Source organism: Gallus gallus, chromosome 6 (assembly GCF_016699485.2).
Source record: "Gallus gallus isolate bGalGal1 chromosome 6, bGalGal1.mat.broiler.GRCg7b, whole genome shotgun sequence".
Taxonomy (NCBI): Eukaryota; Metazoa; Chordata; class Aves; order Galliformes; family Phasianidae; genus Gallus; species Gallus gallus.
In genome coordinates this window covers 16,940,165-16,963,392 of record NC_052537.1, presented here as the reverse complement: position 1 = coordinate 16,963,392, position 23,228 = coordinate 16,940,165, and the positions used below count along the sequence as shown (strand labels likewise).

General features: G+C 37.0%; 1 protein-coding gene across 11 annotated transcripts in view; it reads right to left on the bottom strand.

The window, feature by feature from the left end:
- PPP3CB (protein phosphatase 3 catalytic subunit beta) overlaps positions 1–23,228 on the bottom strand; it is a 50,048-nt gene that overhangs the window by 4,089 nt on the left and 22,731 nt on the right. Inside the window, exons 6-16 of one of the 11 annotated variants that reach the window (XR_005860608.2) lie at positions 19,540–19,679; positions 19,365–19,442; positions 19,176–19,270; positions 17,584–17,709; positions 15,598–15,675; positions 14,091–14,117; positions 11,152–11,236; positions 10,073–10,170; positions 6,093–6,655; positions 4,979–6,026; positions 3,169–3,304 (exon numbers count right to left, since the gene is read on the bottom strand). Coding sequence is in view for 8 of the 11 variants with exons in the window: in XM_025151454.3 (XP_025007222.1) it covers positions 3,126–3,304; positions 4,979–5,008; positions 10,073–10,170; positions 11,152–11,236; positions 14,091–14,117; positions 15,598–15,675; positions 17,584–17,709; positions 19,176–19,270; positions 19,365–19,442; positions 19,540–19,679 (936 nt within the window). In the remaining 3 variants the exon portion in view is untranslated. Of the gene's footprint in view, positions 1–462; positions 537–1,097; positions 1,158–1,619; positions 3,305–4,978; positions 6,027–6,092; positions 6,656–10,072; positions 10,171–11,151; positions 11,237–14,090; positions 14,118–15,597; positions 15,676–17,583; positions 17,710–19,175; positions 19,271–19,364; positions 19,443–19,539; positions 19,680–23,228 lie in introns of those variants that run through there. The other 10 variants (XM_025151459.3, XR_003075545.3, XM_025151454.3 and 7 more) reach the window with 10 other exon arrangements.

Sequence of the window (23,228 nt, the reverse complement as noted above, 5' to 3'; positions counted from 1 at the left end):
AATCCCTCAAGCATTTCTCCTCTATTAGACATTCAGCATTATGTTTGCCATTGAACTAAATGTAAGCAGACAGTGCGAACCGGGCTGTCTTCCCGGCTCAGCTCACCAGGTGGCAGCAGCTGCCTCGGCAGCACAAAGCCCTTTTGAACGGGAGAAGCCAAAAAACCATCCCCAAACACGTTCTGTGCTTTTAGGCCCGCTTTTCAGATTTGCTAAAATGCATTCGCACGTCTCAGAACAGCCAGAACGCCTCCCCAGCCCCCACCACCTCCCAACCCTTCTCCCTGCAGACAGCAGCACTGCAGCAGCCGCGGCTCTTTGCTTTGCTGCTTGCATCCGTGGGCTGACAGCCATTGCCAAGCAGTTCCCCCTCCCAGCGGAGAACAGACTAACACCAACGACACGCAGAACCTTCCTCCCACTTAAAACCCTGGAAGTGGAAAACAAAGCAAAACAACTTACAGTTTTCTGAGAGGAAGGATACCCTTTTTTTCCTCTTCAACAATGCAAGAATTAGAGACAGCTCCAGACTCCACCTTTCAGAATCAGCAGCAAACAAGGAGGATTACTTTCTAAACAGAGAAAGCTCATGGGCACAGTTCTTTTACCTGACTACTCGCTTAAAGGCTGATGGAACATACACTGTATGACAGACACAGTTTGACAATAACTTCCCAGAAACTTCCATTTACTGCACCTCTGCCCTCATATCTGGCAAACGCTGCTATGGACAGCAGCTGGGAGGGGGTTCTCAGGGAGGTGAGCAGCGCTGCAGCACAGCAATGCCTGCCGGATGAGAGCCAGTTCTCTCCCATACAGCGAGGCCTTTTCTCACAAAGATTACTTGTGTATTTTCTCTGCGCATATAATTCGAGCTAGTCAGAACACTGAGAATGAAGACTGCAGTATCAGATCATGAATACGTGGTCTTGGGAAATTTTGTTGGTGCTTACAAGGAGGAACGTCCCATCACAAGGCTCACCGTGTCAAACCTGGGCTGTACTGCAGTGCCACGTGGCTGTTCTGCTCTGACACACTGCACGCAGACCGCACAGCTCACGACTATGGGAGGGTTTCACAAAAAAAACCCAACTTACCATTTGTTAACTTGAACTTCTGCGCACAGACTTTGAGAACAGTTCCCAGTTACAACGCATCTGCAATAAAGTAAAAGCAAACATTAAAACTCCATTAGCGCCACATTAGATGTGCTCTCATCCCGCTCAGCTTCTTACTTACAGAGAACACACCATAACCCTTAAATCAGCTATCTGCCTTGACGGTCGAAACAGCCCCACCCCACCCCACAGCGCGGCCCAGGGCTCCACCAGTGCCATAAACCTCAGCTCAAACTGACGCACGTGGGACACGGCCATCCTCATGGCTGCACTAAGCAGCAATGGAGACTGGCAGATAGAAGATGCTCAGATATTCAATACATGAGAAATAACAATTAAAAAAAATGAAATAAATAGTATTTATGTAAAATGATTTCTCCGCAAGCTAAATCTCACCTCGTAGGCTATTCCTTCAATAGCTTAGATTTGGAAGAGCACTTCTAACCAATTTTCAGGGTCAGATGAGACCTCAGTATGCCAAATAAAACCAATACACAATGATAGGAGCCGCAGCCCATGCACAAAATTTATTGTGTGCTACTGTTTATAAAATACTTGAATAGTTCAGAACATGCATAAAATTTCCAACTGAGACGGGGTATGTACAGATCGTACTTCATGGCAAACAAAAAAAGGAGATGAACTCTAGTGACAGAAGTTTCAAGTTGTGTTCCAGGGGATGAGAAGGACACGGAGCAAATGTCAAAATATTAACAAAGTACAGTGGCAATCAGTACAGTCCATTATTTGTGAACAAATTAGCACAGGGCTTCAATTTTTATTTTAACCAAGCAAGTCCTGTAGATATCAAAATACATGCAGTCTCGAGTTTACACTTCCACTAATGCCTTAGCAGTTGAACAGAGCAATTGATTACGCGCTGCTTCGCCTAGAACAAAACCTATGTCCGATACAGTTTCAGTTTCCTTTACAGCTTAAAAAATAATGACAAGCTTGCAGCTATTCAGCCCAGTGATTACTAGCTACTTATGCAACCGCAGTACTCACGATAACTAAAAGTACCCATAACATCTACGTAACCTATAGATGTACAGCATAGGTCTATATATTAAGTATTTGCAAAATGAAAACATGCATACACAAAATACAATGCCAAGCTTTACAGACTTGATATGAATCAAAATTTACTTAAACAATGTACAAAGTTCAATTAAAAGTACCTTAAAATTAACACTCCCATATTTTTCTTACTTTTAAAATTAGTATATATAATTTTTTTTTTTTAAAGTTCAAGGTGGGGGAGAGTCTTGAAAAAGCTGGGCAAAAATGTTTCTAAATTAAATATTTTTTAAAATCTGTGTTCAAGTAATAAACATTCCTACATAGAAATCTTCCGATAAGCTGTAACTAAAAAATACAGTGAATACAATATAGAATTAGCAACATCTAAGGAGTAAACCTGAGGTCAGCTTTTTACAGAATGACCAACTGAGATTTTTTTTTGGCATTTTTTTCTATTTAAAATACAGTTTTTTTTTTGTTTTTTGCAGCCTCAGAAATTTTAAGACCATTCTAATCTATTGTTTTAAAGACATTTCATGAAACCGATGTCCATTAATAAATAGTTAGCTCTTAGGGTCGTATTTGAAAGTCTGATTTAAAAAACAAACAAACAAACAAGCTACCTCTACCGAAAGAAAAATCCCATTTGTAAACGTCAAGTGTTGACAACAACAGGCATAAGATGCTAGTCTAGGGGTGCTTTAGTGATAACAGCCCGCTTCCTTCCTCCCAGCTCTTCTGCAGTCGCAGCAGCCTGAATACACGAAGGGTGCTCCCAGGAGGTCGGTCACCGCGTGAAGAGAGGGGCTGTTGTCTCAAAGCACGGCGCTGTTCTTCAGCAGGGTCAGGCAGATGGCGTTCCACCTCCCGATAAGTAGTCACCTCGCTGACCCCCCTGGCTATTTCGTCTGTTGTCACATCAAAAAGCAGTAATCTAGGAATTCTCAGGCAAGACATAAGTGAGTAAACCAGAAGTTGACGTGGTCACTGTGCATTGTTGTTGCCAGTTCCATTGTTTCCATTGGCATTTGTTGTGTTTATAGTATTAATACCATCTTGCTGAAGAGCATCTTTTCTTGGTGGCATTCTCTCATTGATCCTATCCAAACCTTTTGCTTCTTCAAAACTGCAGATTTTATGTTGCGGAGAGAATCCTCGTATTGCTTAACAAAATGCAAATTTGATATGTCAGTAATGGAAAAAGAAGACGAAAGCATACACTTTTTCTAATAAACGATGCTTAAAAACAGGTAGGAAATCAGCCAAGTAAATGTATGGCTCTGTATCTTTACTAGTAAAAGCTGCTCTAAGCTGCTCTCCTGATACGCTCAATGGCTATCGAGACCCGAGCTTATAACAAAAAGAACAGAGTATGGCAAATATTCAGCAAGGAGGAATCAAGGTGCTTAAGCCCACTTGATTGCTTCTGTGCGTCCCTGGGGTGGCCGGCTCTGAACACCCTTTGCTCCCGCTGCCGAGCTCAGCTTAACATCCCTGTGTCTCAAGGGAACGCCAGTAAGATGTAAGCAGCACAGCAAGTGCAGCGGAGGCAAAGCAGCAAAGGGTCACAAAAGTAATCAGAGATTTACGTCCTGCATACACGTTGATGGCCTGATCCTGCGGTTTTCATGCAGGCAAAACTGCAGGATATGGGTCACATTCTGTGCTAATCACGTGGATGATGGAAATGAACACGACCACAGTCACTGGGTTAGCACTGCATTTAACAATGGTGTCATTTAAATACGTATGTATTTAAAATGCATATAGAAAACAGGTATTATTTTTCTATTGATTATTTTAATGAACGAGGTCTGTAATTGACTTCAGACCTGAAAACAGTTAACCACACAGTAAGACTGAGTCCTTTGGGATGAAATAATTCTTTGGAGACATGAGCACAGCTTTCACTCACAACAACGGAACATCTTACATGTGTGTGAGAGAACAGAATACGGCCCTTGTTTATAGTTTTGGAGATCTGACTTCCTTGATTAAAAACAAACGATAAAGTTATTAATTAGTGCTTCACAACCAAATCTGAAAGCACACAAAGGCAGCTCTCCCAGTTGCTATGCTGTTTCTCATTCAGTTCATTGAATATCGAGCAAGGGGAAACTGAAGTATCTTTGAAAAAACTTCTACAGTCTGAAGTTGAGTACTTGAACACCAAATAACTGGATGGCATTTTACTCAACACAGCTAAAAAGGGTGCACAGACAACAGCTTATTTAGCACAGAAGCACCAATAATCCATGGAGTTTAATATGCCTTGTACTGGCAGGATGGCATATATACTAGAAATAAATTTGGTCATCAAATTATGTATAAAATCCAAACGGAAAAAAAACATTACATTTGTATGTCTTGCATTATCAGATGTCTTACGGACATTGAAAATATATATATATGTTCAAAGCCATTAAAAATAGATTTTATGAGAAAAGCATGCATAAATATCCCTCCTTCCACACGTAACCAGCCCCCCAAACAAAATCTTGCAGTTGAATGCAGAAAAAAAAAAAACACTAAACACTATCATTATAAGGACTTCAAGACAACACCACGTATCACAACATGCTATTATACAAAAACCTACTGCATATTTTGTAAAAATAAATAAAAAAGACCAAAAAAACCCCAAGAACATCCCTAAAATATTAAAGATAATCATCATCCTGAAGCCAGAAATGAATGTTACATGTAAAAGGGATGAATCAATACAGTTGATTCATCTCTGCTTGTGCAAGTTGAAAGTAAAACACACCCACACAGTACTTTTGAATTCCCTCCCAGACACCACAGATCTCTGCCAATGGCAAAGACTCTGATCATACCTTTTTCAGCCTCAATTGCCTCTACAGTGGCTGTACAGAAGTGAGCAGATGCATGCAAAATGAATGAGAAAGATGAAGAGTGTAATATCGCACAGCAGAAAAGGCAATGATCAATTTAATATAGAACGCTACGCCAGATTAGATTAAAATTATTTCAAATTATAATTAAGGCTCTGGGGGTTGTTTTTAAGCTTAAGTGAAACTTCTCCTGCATTTTAACTATTACAGTTTATCAAGTCAAAGTATACCAAGAGAAACACTGATTACTGGAACTTCATTTACGTTTTAAACTGTACATTTCTATGATATTGGTTTTTTTTTTCTTTAAAGAAAGCAATATAAGATGTCAACTAATGTTAAAGTTGTGGTATGGTTAAAAAGAAAATCTATTTGAGATTAACTTTCTGAAGATTAAAACGTATTAGTGAGCTTCACTAAATTACCAAGCAGGATGCTCTAATGTAACACTATCAGTGTTCTGCTAATAAGAAAATACTTTCCCTTTTTACGGTTAACTCCCTGAAGTTAAACTTGTACTTCAATTTCTCACCATATTTTACGCTTAAATGAGTATCCCTGGGAACTGAACTGTGAAATTTAAACTATAAAAGACAAATCTAGCAAGTCATATTTACAAAGTCTCATAAATTGCTTAGTTGAACCAACAACAAAGCCTAGAGCATGAAGAGGTCTGGTTGTAACATAGTCTTGGTGGATGACTTCATGTGAACATGAAGAAAAAAATCTAGCTTACTGGTTTTACTGCAGTAAGTAACCATGACTAATGTGGTAAATTCTGAGGTGTGAGATTTTTCTGTTGTTTATTGTTTTAGATCTAAAAGTCAAAGCTATAACGTAAGGTTCTGAGGATATCAAAATCAAATTAACCTACTTGGGCAGACCAGTCAAGCAAAATGCTTGTAACCAAGATCTAAATTGTAGCTAAGTTTCAGTGTTGCTAACAACTTACTGCCTCCCCTTCTATCTGCCATGCCTCTAATTGCCTAATTTAATAAATTCTAACTGAAAACAGTACCTAGCAGTAAACCTACTGGCATAGTGCTAGATACAGATGAACAACAATGGGTATCAAGCACAATGCCAGTAGGTTTACCTATATTAAAGTGAATGCTAGGAAACCTAGCAGTTTAGGAAAAGATGGCGTTAGAACAGAATTCGTCCAAGTGAATTAAGTTTAGTACTTCTCATTTCCTGGCCAACATAAACCAGACACAGCAGATGTATCAACTGCCTACACTCTGCCTTAATGTTACATAAAACCTTCATTTCCACTGAGATGCTCTTAAAAAAAATAGTTGCTTGAATTCCTATTAAAATACTGTGGAATACATAAGAATAATGCAGCATTTTAACTTTTACATACTGCACATTCTGAGTTACAATAATAATAATAATCCTACACAACTTTAAAGGGGCAGGGGCAATCCCAGTTATATCAAAAATCCACTTGAATGGATGACAATTTATGTTTATATTAGGGAAAATAAACTTTCTCAATTTGTAAAATTAGCTGCAAATTAGTTTAAGAATTGCTTTAGAATGTCACTGAATACAAGATATAACCAATTTGCCATATAGGTACAAAGCTATGTGAGAAAAAAACACCTCTTTCCACCATTTCCTGTTACCTGTGAAGTCTCTGTTTTCAATCTTTTCCTGAAAAGATCACGAATACTGATTTATCTCTGTAAATTATGTAGCTTGGTCATAAATACAGATTTGAAAATTTACACCTACGTCATTCTACTTGTACTACTTTAGTTCCAAAAGTATCTTAGAATATACAGTGCACTTAAGAAAAAGGTATCTTTCACCTTGACACAAAAGAACAAACTGACTGGAAAATGCAAGCGTTTGAAAAAACACACTGTAAAGACTCAATTTGGAAAATAATTTTGTTGGATTCTCTTTTGCAGGTACCTCTAGATTAAAACTATAACCTTCATAAGTCCTGATTAACCTAGAATAAATGTTGCATTACACTAACATATTTGATAAACTGGAACTCTTTGTTCTGGAAACTCTCACCTTCACAGTACATTTTAAGTGACAAAGTTGAAGGAAATCGATGGCATTTCCATCCTCAATTCCAGCCTTCCCCCTGCTTTACTTAGGGGACAGATCTGACACAAAATCCTTGCCAACACATGAAAAGAATTTAGAGAGGCTATCATTTCTCAAGGTCTATTTTTATCCTAGTACATTAAAGCTAACTGGAAATAATCTTCGATTCTTTTTCAAAAAATATATTCGTACATCTATGGAAAAAATATATATATAGACTTCTTCCATAGGATGTAGTTGATAGAATGGCCTGGGTTGAAAAGGACCATAATGATCATCTAGTTTCAACCCCCCTGCTGTGGGGGCAGGGTTGCCTGTTCTGCATTAATTTTTCAAAATTACCTTTTAGAAATGGATTTTTGTTTAACTCTTCTTGCTGTAGTTCAGATTTCTGGTTTACCCTCAGATTCATCTGTTTTGCGGTAAGAATCTGTTCAACCATTTCCCACAAAGCAGCTCAATTCAACTGACTAGTAATTCTGGGGCCCCACGCAGCGCTCTGTCAATGTCTCCAACCTCCACTCCTATGGGAACGACCTATGCCTTATGAAGCACAGGAGGTGTGGCTGAACAGATGCTTCCAACAGCAGCGGTAGCTGCTAAGGTTTGAGAGGAATGTAAACACACTCCCATTCCTTATAACTTTCACAGCTGTTTACAAATGTATTGGTAAACAGCCTGCTTAGATCTTAGCAAATTTGATCATGAATTAAATGGGATAAGCAGAAGTAGTACAGCAACGGATATTATTTGTTTTCTCAAATGTGGAGATTTTAGATAGTTATTGATAGTCTATTCATCAACACAGGGCAATATATTTCAAAAAGTAAGTAAAAATTTGTAGTAGGAGATCTTACTATCACTGAGAATACAAATGCACTGCTGTGATGGTCACAGTTAAGTATCAATTAGTGAAACTATATTTTTTATTTACTTCTGGTTTTGCAACTGAGCCTCACAAATCTGAAAAGTTCTTTTTGAAAACTGAGTAAAATCCTCATCTGTAAAAACAAAGTTCCTGGAATGAAGGACAACTAACGGTCAGCAGGAGATCTTTAGCACATCAGCGTGATTGAACAAATGATGTATATTAATGTAATGCATCAAGGAATATTGCCATCAGAAATCCTAGTCAAGGAAAAAAAACACCCACAAAAATCCAAAATGCATTTTGCATACTTTCCAAACATCCCACATTTTCAGTAATGCTAGAAACTGTATGCTTTATGTTAAAAAAATTTTCTAGTCAGTTTGATCCTCTCTAATGCTTGCAATGCAACATGGTTAAAAATCTGTTAAATGAGTGAGAGGAGTACAAACTCATTTTTTTAAGCATAATAAAGTATCTTATTAAACAACGAAAATTAAAACTAGAACATATGCTTTTGGAATAGTTGGATGGATTAGGAAACGTACACCACTTCTTGTTATAGACATTCACAAAACAATCACATACATACACGGGACATATAAATTTACTTGTAGACATTATATGTCCACTGAGAAATGACTTAAAATGAGACATTCATGTTTCAAAGCTATAAAAGAACAGCTTTGATTGTTTAATAGTAAATGTAGTGAAAGGGTTTAAAAAAACAGCGACAAAAAAAATCTAATAGAGAATTTAAAAATATTCAAATAAACAGCCTAAATCACAAAACAAGAAAAGCAGCTACTCTTGCAAAACAGATTGTGTAAAAAAGTTATTCAGTTAATCGATATATCACAATCCTTCAACAGTTATAAAATTCAGTGGTCAAACAGAACTGCTTTATGCTTTCTATTAAATCTTGAGGATAGCAAATAAAAAGTCTGAATATCTTATGTTGAGTGCTGCTGATATGAAGTCCAGTTTCAGATGGATGTATTTTAGTTATCCACCACTGCGACCAAACCTGGACTTCACTCTTGTAATACATCTGGTGCAATCTCACAGCATTGCCTCTAAGCCTAGTTAATCATTTATGGGCCTTGTGAAAAATATGATCCAATGATTCAACAAACTAAAAAAAAAAAGAAGAAAAACTTTTACAAAATATTCAATGAGCCAGATTACAGGTGTATTTTGTATAGAGTTCTTTTTATTTTCATGCAAAAAAATATATGCACACTTAGTAACACCCTTTTATTTTGATTTATTTACAAGTTTTAAATTCAATCCCTTTATTCTCAACTGATTTTATAACAATTACTGAATAATTTTCAAGTACATTATTGTTCAAAATGCACAGACAATGTGCAGCAGCAAATGCAGCAAACCTCAAAAACAAGGTGCTACAACATTGCTTCTACATCAAGAGACAGACAAGTGTCTGGGATAGTGGTTTAATTTTAACACTTATACAGACATACATCTATACCTAGAGAGAGACAGACAGATCTAAGAAAGCAGCTACATCTGCAGAGGAAGGAAACAGCATGTTACAAGGACAATTCAGGGAGGTCAATTATACATAGAACATTTGACAAACAACATAGAGAACAAACTTTGGCATTAATTACCAGGGTACAAAACGTAGCACATTTCAATCTATCAATGGAGTGTAAAATGGAACTCTGCAGCCTGTAGTTGTTTGTTAGGATTGATACCAGTGAGAATTTGACACTGTCAATGAAAATACTAACAGATATATAATAAAGTCATTTTCATGGAAAGCAGACAAGGATGCAAAATTACATTGCAATTTTTGTATCTGTTACGACCAAATATCTTAACACATCTACAAGGTCACCCCATCTGCACCACCTGAAAAATTGCAAACTGAGGATGCTCAAAGCCCGAAAAACGTGGCCTGACACTGCCAAACTCATTTGCTTTTAGTTTTATACCCTGGTTAAGTATCCATTTCACATTGCCTGATTAACACATAACATTCCGCCTGTATCAGCCGCTAAGACAAGAACTGAAAAGCATAAGAAATTCCCTGCATGCATTATGTGTAGTGTTAGCGAAAGAGTGAGATGTGCCCCAGTCCATCTGAGGCACAGCAAGTTGCATAACATCATTACCACTTTGCAGGGTCTGTCGTCCTCCAGCCAACACTCCACTAGGTAACATTCCAGTGGGAGTCAAACCCTTGAGTGTCAGCACACTTTCACTCTCCTCCCTGGTGTAAGAAAAAACAGCAATGAAAACGTAAGTATCTGCTCGTGAAAACTGGTATTAAAGTAAAATAAAGGATGGGGAGGAGGAGGGCCTATTTTTGCTGTGCTTTATGCATGTCAAGACTAATGCAAATTCAAATTCAACCAACTAGAAAGGGGAAAATATTTCTATGCCATATTTGTCTCTCCTGCATCTAACAGTTACAAATACTGATTACTTTTGAACCAACGTAGGAGCAATTATTCACATGCAGGCTTATTAGCTCTGAACGTAGCAGTGAATGCCTCATGAGGTACTGAAGGTAACTCAGCACCATAAAACAATCCGCAGTTTCACTGAAAGCATCTATGCTCCAGGAAACACCAATTTCAAAAAATTAACCTTGTTTGAATGCTTATGCTCTGCGGAGAGACATATATACACTATGCAAGTACTATAACATACTGATATGCTATAAGTGTACTGTATTTTGAGTAAAAACAATCTCTATCTAGCCTGGTACAAGAAAACGGGATCAAACAAACAGAACAGTCCAAAACAACAAAAAAAAGCAAACAAAACAAGTCCTCAACTTTCTGCTGTGACAGACATTTTTCCCAGCCAGCCTGGACCTTCTCTTTCACACTTCTCATTTCAGTATCTCTATTTTGGTACTGTCCTTCTCACAGTTGTAGTTAATCTGCAGAATCATTACAGTTGGAAAAGATCTCTAAGACCATCTTGTCCAATCACCCACCTACCACCAGTATTGCCCACTAAACCAAATGGCTGGACATGTCTCAAAAATAACTAAAAAAATATATATATTATTGAACCAAAAATACCAACATCAATGGGGTACACTGATATGCAAAATGAGATTCTGATGCACAATGACCTCCCTGAAAAAATGTGTGGCATCTATTATCCTGGAACAGAGATGTGTCTTCCTAACATATACAGACTAAGAAGGGTTTTAGGAAAGCAGAAACAACTCAAATACCTGAGAACAGAGAAGACTCTTGCCATCTTGCCAATTGCACGAATTTTGTTCCTGATTATTTCTTTCCGTGCGGCAGCTGTACCTACTTTCAATGGAATAAGAGAGAGTCTCAAGCTCAAGTATTTACAAAGCCGCCATTTTTGAGCGTATCAAATTCAACACAAGTACTTAAGTTCAGTACTCTTCCCAGGAGGTCAGTACCCAACACTCAGGGACATAATATTACAAAATTCTGGCTTCAGAATACTACCAAAACCATAACCACCTCCGTGTCCACAAAACATACGCAGAAAAGTTCAGAACGTTCACGTTCACAAAGATTTGATCAAGCTGGCAAGCATCTAAACTAAAACCACCGTTACAGTGTAGTAACTATCCTAATTCCTTTGCTTAAGTTTTATAGAACCATAGAATCCTTAAGAGTTGGAAGGAACCTTTAGAGGTCATGCAGTCCAACTCCCCTGTAACAAACAGGGACATGCAAGCTCAATCAGGTTGCCCAGGGCTTGATCCAGCCTCACCTTTAAAGTCTCCAGGGATGGGGCATCAACCACATCTCTGGGCAACCTGTGCCAGTGCCTCAGCACCCTCACCGCGGAAGACTTTTTCCTTATATCCAGCCTAAACCTACCCTCACTAAACTTGAAGCCATTTCCCCTTGTTCTATAACCACACACCCTGCTAAAGAGTCTGTCCCCTTCTTTCCTGTAGCTCCCCTTTAGATATCGAAAGGCTAGAAATCACTTTCTGACATCTCTGTATATCAAAATGCAGGTATGTAAACTGATACAGAAGTAATAGATATAGTAAAGCCACAAAAAAAAAAAAAAAAGATAATTGCTAATTCTTGCACAGCTGACTGAGAGAAAACATGATGATATGCTTGATTTTATGTCAACTCCCCAAAACATACACCTGCCCTCACTTAAAAACTGAACTGAAACACCAAGGAACTGCAGTGTGACCTCCATTACTGATTAATTCTACGTTCTATGTCACCTTAGGTTTGCATCATTTGCAGAAATTGCTAATATCAAAGGCATGGAATAAATATTGCATGTTCCACGGTGCAGAGAAATATAATTTGTAATAGATACAAGTGAAGACAAAACTCTGAAAGAGGCTTTGGATTCAAATGAGAGCTGCCTTTGCCTGCACTGATATAAAAACAGAAGTGCCTTTCTTCAACAACTTTTCTTTTGTTCAATGTGAAAAGGCCAAAGTCATCCTCCTCTCCTTCTGAGGACAGCCCAGGTCCCCTAAAAAGCATAGGCAGATGTGGGGACATCAAAACAGCACAACTGTCAGATTTTTCAGACTGCCACTGCAAGAACACAAGGCTTTCTGTCACACAAGAGTGGATGGACTTCCCATCCTGAACACCAAACCAAATAAAATACAAGAGAAAAAAGGCAGGAAGAGACCTCTGTGCAAACACAATGAAAGAACCCTGGGGTATGACAACTACCTGTCAACCCACTGAAACAGAATGAAGCAAAGAAACCCACAAACAACCAAGACAAGCGTTTTTAGACAAAGGAACAACTCTGATGAAATACAGACACCAACATAAAAAAAGGTGGTGGCCCAAGAAAAAAATAATGCAGGAATAGGCCGAAAATTTTGATTTTTACTGGAAGTAACTTATCTGAATTTTTAATATTCAAGATGTTTTTACATTCACTCTCTAAACATTATTAAATAGCAGTTTGAGATCTGTATTGAGAAGAGAGATCTCTCAGAGTTTCTGAAAAAGGTGAAGCTAAATAAGGGTCCACACATTTTCCATGTTTTCTCTCTCCATCATTTCTCTTAGTTTTCCTCCTGCCTTCAGCTGCTCGCTCCTTGAAGGCCACTGCTGCAGGGATGTAATGCACAAGCTGAGCCGATTACAGGCACTGCTCGTGCCTGTATCTCAACTCCAGTAGGTCACTATGCCATTAAGGGAGAAATGCTGGTTTGGGGGTATTGTTTTCAAATGATCCTGCACTGTTTCAGCCTTTCAGGGGGAGTACAGCCAAGACAAAAGGCCAAACACATTACTCCAGGCAGCAGCACTGCACTGATGTAGCCACTGAATCCTGGTTTGTTCAGAGAAAAAGCAGCAAAGTAGGGTCTGCCTGCAGAAGAGTTCTTGATTACAACCTAAGTTAGAGGGGATATGACAGAACTCTCCCACTGCCATTCCTAATGCCACCTCCACGAGAGTTCCTGCAATGCTCATACTGTTATGCTCCAAAGAGTTCTTATAAATGTTGCAAGTAACCCTATAACCTAATACACTTCCAAATGAGAAATATTCTTTGAATTGGCAGATATATACAGAGAGCAAACAATCTATAAGGTAAGTAACAGCCAGAAGAATTTTCCTGCACAGAAATATCCACCCTGGGATTTCTGAAAAGTGGGTGACAGACTCTGAATTTAAATGAGTAGATGGCTTCCTAAATTTTGCATCAAGTCATCCTCAAAATTGCATACACAATCAAAAGTACCTTTTTGACATCTCAACTGAAGGAAACTAAAGTACTATACAAGCCAGGTTTTGGAACACTATAAACACATTCCATGCACAATCTCAGAAAATGCTCACAATGAAATTTTTAATAAAGCACAACAGAGGACTGAATGCTCCCTACACATGCAGGGCCAAAGATATAATTTTAGAAATAGGTAAAAGAATGAAATTCTACAAAAAAAAAGAAAAAAAAAAAGGGAATGGAAGAAAGGAGGAAAGATTCATGCACAGAAAGACAGATGTCTTGAAATATGACTTCTGATTAACAAAATACACAAACCTTTATAAATGTCTCTTTAAAATGGGTAATAAAATAAAATGCTGTACGTCTCTCAACAAAAATATATTTTCTGCATTAATGCTTGTACCAGCAGGTTCTTTGGAGTCATATTTCAAAACATTCCTACTGTCTGATCTGTACCTTTTTTATTGCCATACATGAGTCGCTCTTCAGATGGAGAGTCCAGAAAAAAACGGAAGTGAATGATGGAGAAAAAGATGAGTGAGACAAATAAAACAAAGATATTTAACCTGGCAATGGTAATAAAGAAGGAATGGAGAAAAAATGTGAAAAAAGAGAACAGAAAACTACAACACTTAAAAATGCATTACTTGAATAAGAAGTGGAATTGTTGAGTATACGTTAAATTTTGATGATAAACAAGTGAAACTTGAAAGTCAACAGTTTAAAAAAAAATATTCACACAGAAAGATAAAGCATAGACAGTACCTAGGAGGCATTAAGAGATATGTACCAAGCAAAGAAATTGTTAAAGGAGAGAGAAGAATAAAATAAATCAAATTAGGAAACTGGAATCATTGTACTGAAGACAGGGCATACACAATCACCTGATGAGCGCACTTTGGCTGGACAACCTAAATCCTAGCATAGCAGTACACTATCAAGCCTTTCCTGCAAATGTTTGGTGCAATTGTTTTATCTTCAGTTCAGTGGGATTATGTGCACGAGAAACATAAATTCACTGTTTGCAGGATCACATCTGAGACTATTTCTAACTTTTCATGTTTTTATCAACAGTCTAACATGGAAACGAAGTTCAAGTAGCTCATAATCAATGCATTCCAACCTAGAACACACCGTTGCCTAAGCACAACACAAATCTGCTACTGACAATTACTGTTAAAATTCAAAGATTAAGAACTGGATTATGTCATTAACATCTCTTAATTTACTTCTAGTGTTATTCAAGGGCTGCTGAAATGTTCATTCCTTCCCCCCAACCATCAACCAATCCAACAAATAATTCTGTTATTGAATAAAATGAGGGATGCCTGAAAAACATTCAGATGTGACATAGAGCACTACTGTGGGGAAAAAAAAAAGGACGATGTGCTAAGTCAATGTTACATGCCTCTTCATCACCATTTTAACATTGCTTCATCATCACATTACAAATACCTCCTTAACAATCCACTGTTATCACAGTTCACAAGATGTTATTATTTATTACATAAATCGTTGTTACATAATGTACACAAAGTTCATTAACTTTTATGCTTTAAACTCAAACACCAAGATTTAAACTTTTATTTTGTACTTCGTGTATTGTACTTTGCCGTAAGAAATATTAGATCTGACGGTATCAACTCTTCCCCAAAGAGCAGACATTAAGAAATTGAGGAGTTTATAAAATTTATAATAAACAAAAAACATCACCAAATTCTGAAAAATTTTCAAAAAGTTTCAGCTTAAAATTTGTCATACATGAATTCTTGCAAAGGATACAACTACTCCTTCTTGATGGAAAACATGAAAATAAAATTCCCTTCCCACCTCCAAAATACTCATTACCTAAGGAAAAATATGAAGGCAACTTCCTTCAAAATTCAGGTAATAGATTACATCACTTTAATTACTATTTTCAGAAGTTATATGAAAAAATAACATATCTAATATTAAACCCTACCGTCAAATTGATCTTCTCCCTCTGTCATCAGTTCATCATCAGAACAAATGCTCAAAACATTCACCAACATTTCTGTTACTGTACATGAAAAAAACAAATTTTAATTAATTGCCTGAAGAATTTTAAATATTTCCAAGCACACAAGATGTAACTAGTCAGCAGCAACTGTAGTGAATGAGCTTCCCACATCATAAACTCTTCTCTGCAAACTGGCCTCTAAAATGTGTGCTGTCATAGAATTAAAAAAGCTCATAGAAATAAGCAGTCAAAAACCGCACCACCTATTAAAGACATGGTATGGCTTTCCTTCCTATCTCACAAGTAATTATTTTAGATAAGAATTATCTTCTTGTATGTTAGTATTTTCTGCATCATGGCAAGTCTTTATTTCAATTCTATTTTATGCAAGATTTACTGATATGTGAAAATATTTGGACTACTCAAATTCAGGTATAAAAGGTGAAAGCTATTCCATTCCTGGAACCTGCAGGCACCTAGCAGAAGCACTGAAGCAGAAAAATATTATGATATAAATACGACGTAAACTACTTGTCTCTTCAAACCCCCCTTAAACATTGACACAGAGGATACTCAAACTTGTCTCAATTTTTCTGTCTCTAGGAATCTCATTATTTTATCACACAGTCTTTCACATATATATCAGACTTCTCTTTAAAATGCTCAAGCTTCTCCCACCTCCTGAAGCACTTAGAGACCCATTCCAGAAGTTCAACCAGATGTTTAAAAACCTTGTAGTTTCCTGCCTACATTTGTTCATGACTAATTCATACAACCCCTGTGTTATCTGTTATGCTATTCTCCATTCCTGGTCAAGAGTTACTCTCTACTTCACTGAAGAAGTAAAATGAATAATTCTGACTTTAATGGTGTAGACCAAACAATACTGACACCATGTCCTTCACTGAAAGTTGAAGTATGCACATATCCAAAGGCCAAGACAAATTACAAGGTCCATTACTTCAGCAGTCTTAGGCATACAGTCTTATTATCAGCATTGTACAGAAGTAAAATAAACAACATGAACATTTTTAATAGCAAAGGATTATTTAATGCATCATCAAGTAAGACAAGGAGAAACAAAAATCTCCTTCTAAATGCCCTTGGTTTAAAAACAATAAAAGAAGTGTTGAATTGACTTCCTAAAGACAACATAATCAAATCTAGAATCCTGGGACTGTATGACCGTAAGTACATTATATCTTGAGTATTTTCCAAAGAAATGTAGAGAGCTTTCCAGATCTCCTTCATGAAAAGAGCAGATCCTGTCATGGAAGCATTTTAAATAGATGTCAATAGCCTCTAACCTCATTGCTTACTAACTGGAGACTAGTTGGAGTTCTATTATCCTAGATTTAGAGTTATTAACTCTAGAGGGGAAAAAAGAGGACCTGTGCTAAATTATCTTTTACAAGAAAAAAATATAACAGAAATAAGTTATTTTAATGAAGGTCAATCTGTTATAACTACCTAATAAAGTTAAACTTTTACAGGAACATCTCAACATAGTTTACATCAATAACCATACAAGATTATTAATTATATATGACCTAGCCTATGGTAGAATAAGAACAGTTTTCCTGTCGACTTCATTTGATGCTCAAAAGTAATTCTTAACAATGCAGGTAGATATAACCTTAGTGGAAATTATAGTTTCTATTAAGACCTTTGCTTTATTAGATCCAGTTTAACTATCTGCACTGAAACAGGTGAAGAAAACAACCAGAACTGTGAAGCAAGTGGTACATGACATACCTTCACATGCCAAACAAAACCCCTCAGATATGTCTAACAAGTTCACCAAATCTTTCTAATCAAGCATCCAAGTATTCTACCCGATAAAGACAAATGCAGATACACATTTTCACAAAAATAATGAATTTAATTAACAAACAAAACCAAAACAATCTTCTTGACAATGAATAGAGAAATTGGAAAGAAATTCATCGACGCGTAACTTTTGCCTACCTTTTTCTCCAACAAATGGCAAGGACCATGTAAAAACATCCATAAAATTTGGTAGCCAGTAAGGATGAGGAGAACAATTGAATTGACGAATATTCATCACATTGTTTTCATATTTTAAAACAGCAGCTAAAATAAAATTCAGACATTTTGGGAAGAATGTTTAAAACTTAGTAAGTACTACAAATGTAAAGCCACAGGTTTGTTTTAGTCCTATTTTATATTACAGACAAAATAATCCCAGGGATAATGTTTCCTTTCTTTTGCAGTATTTAAATGACAGATATCTAATGGAGAACTTTGGATTGTATTTCATTGCAAGCATCGCAGTTTAATGCACCCTTACATGTCAGTTTATGCCTCTACTGTCCTATTAAAAGTCCATAATGAGCAATGGTTTCAAAAGTTCCTGGAAAGATCATTTCAGCAACTTTAACAAAATCTGAACTCAGAATAGCAGCATATCCAGATTCAGGTTCTACTCTTGCCATGTGTCCTCCCACATTATAAGCCTGTGTTCTGAGTCCCTGACGTAGAGTGTAATAAAACCACTGAAATTCAGAAAATCAGAGAGAAGAGGAAAGACGAAAACAGAAAAACAACAAAAACAAAACAAAAAAAAACAACCAGAAGCATTCTAAGGCTAAACAATCATTGACTGTACTTTTCCCTACTTAAGTTTGCATTACACTGGGAATAGTTGATGGGAAAAAGGATTCCTAAAAATATCCATAGAGATGGCAGAAAGGCAGCTGAAGAGACTGCTACTTCTCCTTTTCTTTACTCCTTTACTTTTGATACAGGTAACAGCAGCTCATCTTTCTCTCTATACAGTTAGTCACCCTACATAAGTGATTTGGGTTGGGTAGGTGAGGGTTTTTCAGAAGCACATGGGAGACAATTCAATGCATTGAATACGCAGAAGGTGTTGGATTCAAATTAATGCTATTTGTGCTGGAAAGCATCCAGGCAAGTTTTTAATATCTCCAGAGAAGGGGACTCAACAATCTCCTTGGGCAGTACTCCAGGTGTGGCCTCACCAGGGCAGAGTAAGAGGAAGAACCCTCCTTGACCTGCTGCCCACACTCATTTTAATTGCTCCACAATAACACTGGCCTTCTTGGCCACAAGGGCACACCAAGAGTTGGCTTTAACCCGCTGTCCACCAGAACACATAGGTCCTTCTCTGCAGAGCTCCTTTCCAGCAGGTCCACCCCCTACCTATACTGATCCAGCCAGTTATTCCTCCCCATATGCAATCCCCTACACTTGCCCTTGTTGAACCACATTAGGTTCCTCTCTACCCAGCTCTTAGTCCTGTCCAGGTCTCAATGAAGGCAGTACAGCCTTCAGGTATGTTAGTCACTTCTTGCAGCTCTGCATCATCAGCAAACTTGCTGAGGGTGCACTCTATCCCTTCACCCAGGCCACTGATGAGTACGTCATATGTGCTTCTTCATCACATAACTTTTATTCAGGATTTTTCTGTCCTTTACGAACTGGCAGAAAATTTTTGATATTAGATTGCTTATTTAGTAAGACATCTTAACAGCACTTATTTTATGATTGCATAGTTATTAATTACAAGTTCTTACCTTTATTATTGTAGACATCCAGGTAATTAGGTGCTGAAAAAATTGTTATTAATGATGGAAACCCTGTAGTTTGACTTTTCCTGTACATTCTATAACTGTAAAACCAAACAGATTATTTTACATCTTATAGGAATAAGCAATTATCTTTTATTTCACATTGTGAATTATTTCTTGAAGGGACATACTTACCCTGCATCTTGTGCTTCATGTGCTCTAATGATTGACAACAAATTATTATTTTGCAAAAATTCACAAACTGCTGGATAGCTGTGAAATGAAAACAATTGTGAGTAAAATAAATCCTCTAAAAATATGCAGGAAGACTTAGTATTAAAATATTAAGTAGATTCTAGCATACTCTCACCTATAAAAGTATGAGCATCCTCTGACTGTATTGTGACTGAAGTGCTCTGGTGAACTTTCATTTCCAAAATCTTCTGAAGGATCTGACCACAGTAAGTCACACATTGGTCCAAATGCTGGAGGTTCTTTGAATCTATCTAACTGTTTGAGAAAAAAGCAAGAGCAGAAAGATTCTCTGAATATTAAATCTGTAAGTTTTATACATCTTTCAGGCTACATATCCATCAATACCAAGCATTCACAGAATAAAATTCAACCATATCAAAGATAAATAGGTTTTGTATATTTTTTTCTCTCCTTGTCATGAAATAAAGCAGAAGCATGCCAAAAGAACCAAACCTGTTAAGAGCAATAAGGTTTATTAGTTGTAAGAAGAAGTGAGATAAATTCCAGACTGATGGATATGCATAATATAAAGTCAAGTTACAGGCAAGGAACAAGATGGTCCTTTTTCATGCACATGCCATATCTACCAATCTGGAGACACTACCAGGAATTAGCCAGGAAGAGAAACAGTACAGAAAACGGGAATGATAAAAGAAAAGCATGAATAATTAGCACTGACTATAACAAACTAAATACATCATTCAAAAAAATCCAAACCCCAAACCAAATCCCTGAAGCAGTCATCTCCATAATGGATCATTCAACAATGAAGAGATGACTCGCCCAGTCATCCTGGTCTTCTCTCTTATAGACTCTATTTCTCAACTACAGCCCTGGTGTAATGGGCCATGTGCATTTTGGAGGGTCTTTTTTATTTGCTTTTTTTTTTATTTTAATTTTTTTTATTTTTCTAGCTGCTGCTTAAAAGATCTCCACTTAGAAACACTTGTTTTAGCAGCCTATAACATTGCTGGTAACCACAGTGAAAAGGGCCAGTGATAAGGACAGTACCATCTGTTAACGTAAAAGGAAAATACCCTGTTTAAGTAATAACATTCAATGAATCTCTGATGTCCCAGAAATGAAATCAGTTTTCCCAGATTCAATGTAAAGTTTCTTTGATCTTTACGTAGCTGGAGTTTGTTCACAAGATGATTTTATCCAAGAAATGTAGGAACGGTTCTTTGATGGACAGTGCATTTATCTCACTTTACCTCCCATACCAAAGAAGATGACTTTGATGGTACTAGAGAACACTTAACTCTTCATGACAGGTTCGAAGGGAGGTTTGGTGAGCACCTGGTGAATTTGAGTCTAACGGTCCATAGGAATCCATTCAAATATGGAACCAGAAGTAGTGCCAAGCTCTCTCATGCCCTGGAAAATCAGAGCTCCCGAGGCTGCCACCTGTAACATAAGTGGAAAGGTCCAGATCTTTACAAACTCCTGCCAGATAATGGCAAGGCAGGTATTAACTGAAGTTGATGCTGGAATTTATTCAATATTAAAAATCCAGTGGTTTAACGTTTCCCACACTGGATGATAAACCCGGCATTGAATATTCCTTTGAGATTGAAGAAATCAGTCCATCAACATCTGCAAGTACCTGAATTTCTGTAGATTAAACCATCAAGTTTCTAAACCTCCAGCAAAAAATTTGGGTCTGGAAAGTAACAGAAGCACTCAAATAAGGAAGTTTCATTGTTTCTTGATTGATGTTTCCTGCAACATAGAAGGCTGAAAGTCTAGAAAGCATTTCTAAGAAATTTCCCTGAGATAGTGTTCAAGAATTTTTCCTATGACTTTGGTCACATGGTTAGAAGAAGACATTATAAATGAAAAGGTTTTGCTGCTGCAAGCAACGCAATTCTTCCAAGCTTGTTTCTCATAGCATTTGGAACAATAACGTAGACATTTATTGAAGTAAGGAAGTCAGCTTGTAAAAAAATTAGTATACTTATATGCACATCAAATCAGCGTATCCTTCACTACACAAGCTACCAAGTGGCATATTTCTCAAGACATTTCAAAATTTAAGGAAATATCACTTCTACTCAACCCAGACTGTACATATCAAATCAGCAAAACTAGCTTAAGGGTTTCCTTAAGCAGTGACAGCAATAAAATTAAAAAAGGACAAGTCAATTCAAAACAAGCATTAATGAATAACCATTTCTGAGTGTGTCGTGACCATGACAAAGCAGAATCTCAATACAAATTAGGTTAATGTATTCCTTAGAAAGATTAAGGTAACTGAGAATTGAGATGATTTTTTTTTTTTTTTTTTTGAGAATAAAAATCACTGTGCCTGGTGTTAAAAAGAAATGGGTATCATATTTTTTAATGAACCATAAGATATTTAAATCTAATTAATTTCTAGGTACTGAGAAGTCAGGGCTGCTGCACTGAGGTGTACCACACCTCCACACAGATGAGAAAATTGAGGAGTAGCAAAACCTTGCGGGTAGATTAAGGTACAGCAAATTAAAACTACTATACCTCTGAAGCAAAAGACCTTCACAAAAGTTTTATATACTTGAAGACACAGACATCAATTCTAATTAACCTGTCCTAATTTTCCTGAGAACTATTGTATAGTAATACCCTAAAAAACACGTGAAGGTCAGAAAAGTGCGGCAGTCAGATATTACTAAAGAAAAGGATATTTCAGCATACCACAGAAAGGAAGTAAGGGATTATAAAGCGATTCCTAGGAGCGCCCCATATATTTCAAGGCTCTTCACTGATCAAGCCCGTGTGTCACTGAGAACACAATAAAAGAATGATCATCTGCTGTAAATCAGGAAAAAAAAAAAACATCTCTGCCTCTCTTCTTCAAGAGACAGTTTGATTTTATCCAGACATTTCTGTATCAATCACTAGGCTCAGAATCAAGATTCATAGAATATTGTTTCAGCAGAAGTCTTGGCAGTATAAATCAACAAAGCAGTATCTCTAAATTGATGGTCATGTGTCTGAAAGTGACACTCTACCAACACAACCGTAACATTGGTGTGAATGAACTTCAGAGGACAAAAATTAGATTATTACAAGTCTCACAGACTTGCAATTTCCCAGAAATAAGAAGTACTTGCAGCAATCTTGACTGTTTGGCTTTACTGTCACAGCTACTATGACATCTGTCCTCTACCAGAAATGAGGATGCCAGAAAAATAATTATTTTGTTCATGTAGTTAAATAACTTTCCTGGAAGTCAATAATACAGACAGAAGAGTTCATCCAGAAAAAAATCTGCACCTACAGAGAATTTTTCTTTATTTCTGGGTAAAAACTATACTGCTTAAAGCTGTGATTTCCCTTCATGTGCTGGATGATGATGCCTACCAATTTGCAGAAGAGAACTGTCTCCTTATAAGAACTTCTGCTAATAAACCAGAAGGCTCTCAATAGCATACAATTGTCTTGATGTTTACAGAAGTTGCTTCACACACCACATTTGTATCACAATTGTATGGTATTTTCCTAGATATAAGAAGAGGATTTTACACCACCTATTCAATTTAAACACATGTACAATATCAGTGTATGCCAAGCTCTAATGCAGCTATTGAAGCCACTGCCAACCCATGAACACTGACTTTTCCAAAAGTTATCACACGATTCTTCAAAAAACAAAAAAGGCAACAACATTTCTAACAACAGTATCTTACATTTCTAAACATGGTTCTCATCAGCAGCAATATCCAATGCAGATTTTCACACACACACACAAACACACACACACAAGCTTATAACTCATCCTAATGTAGCCTTGAACATTACAAAAGCAAACGTAAAGGCCAA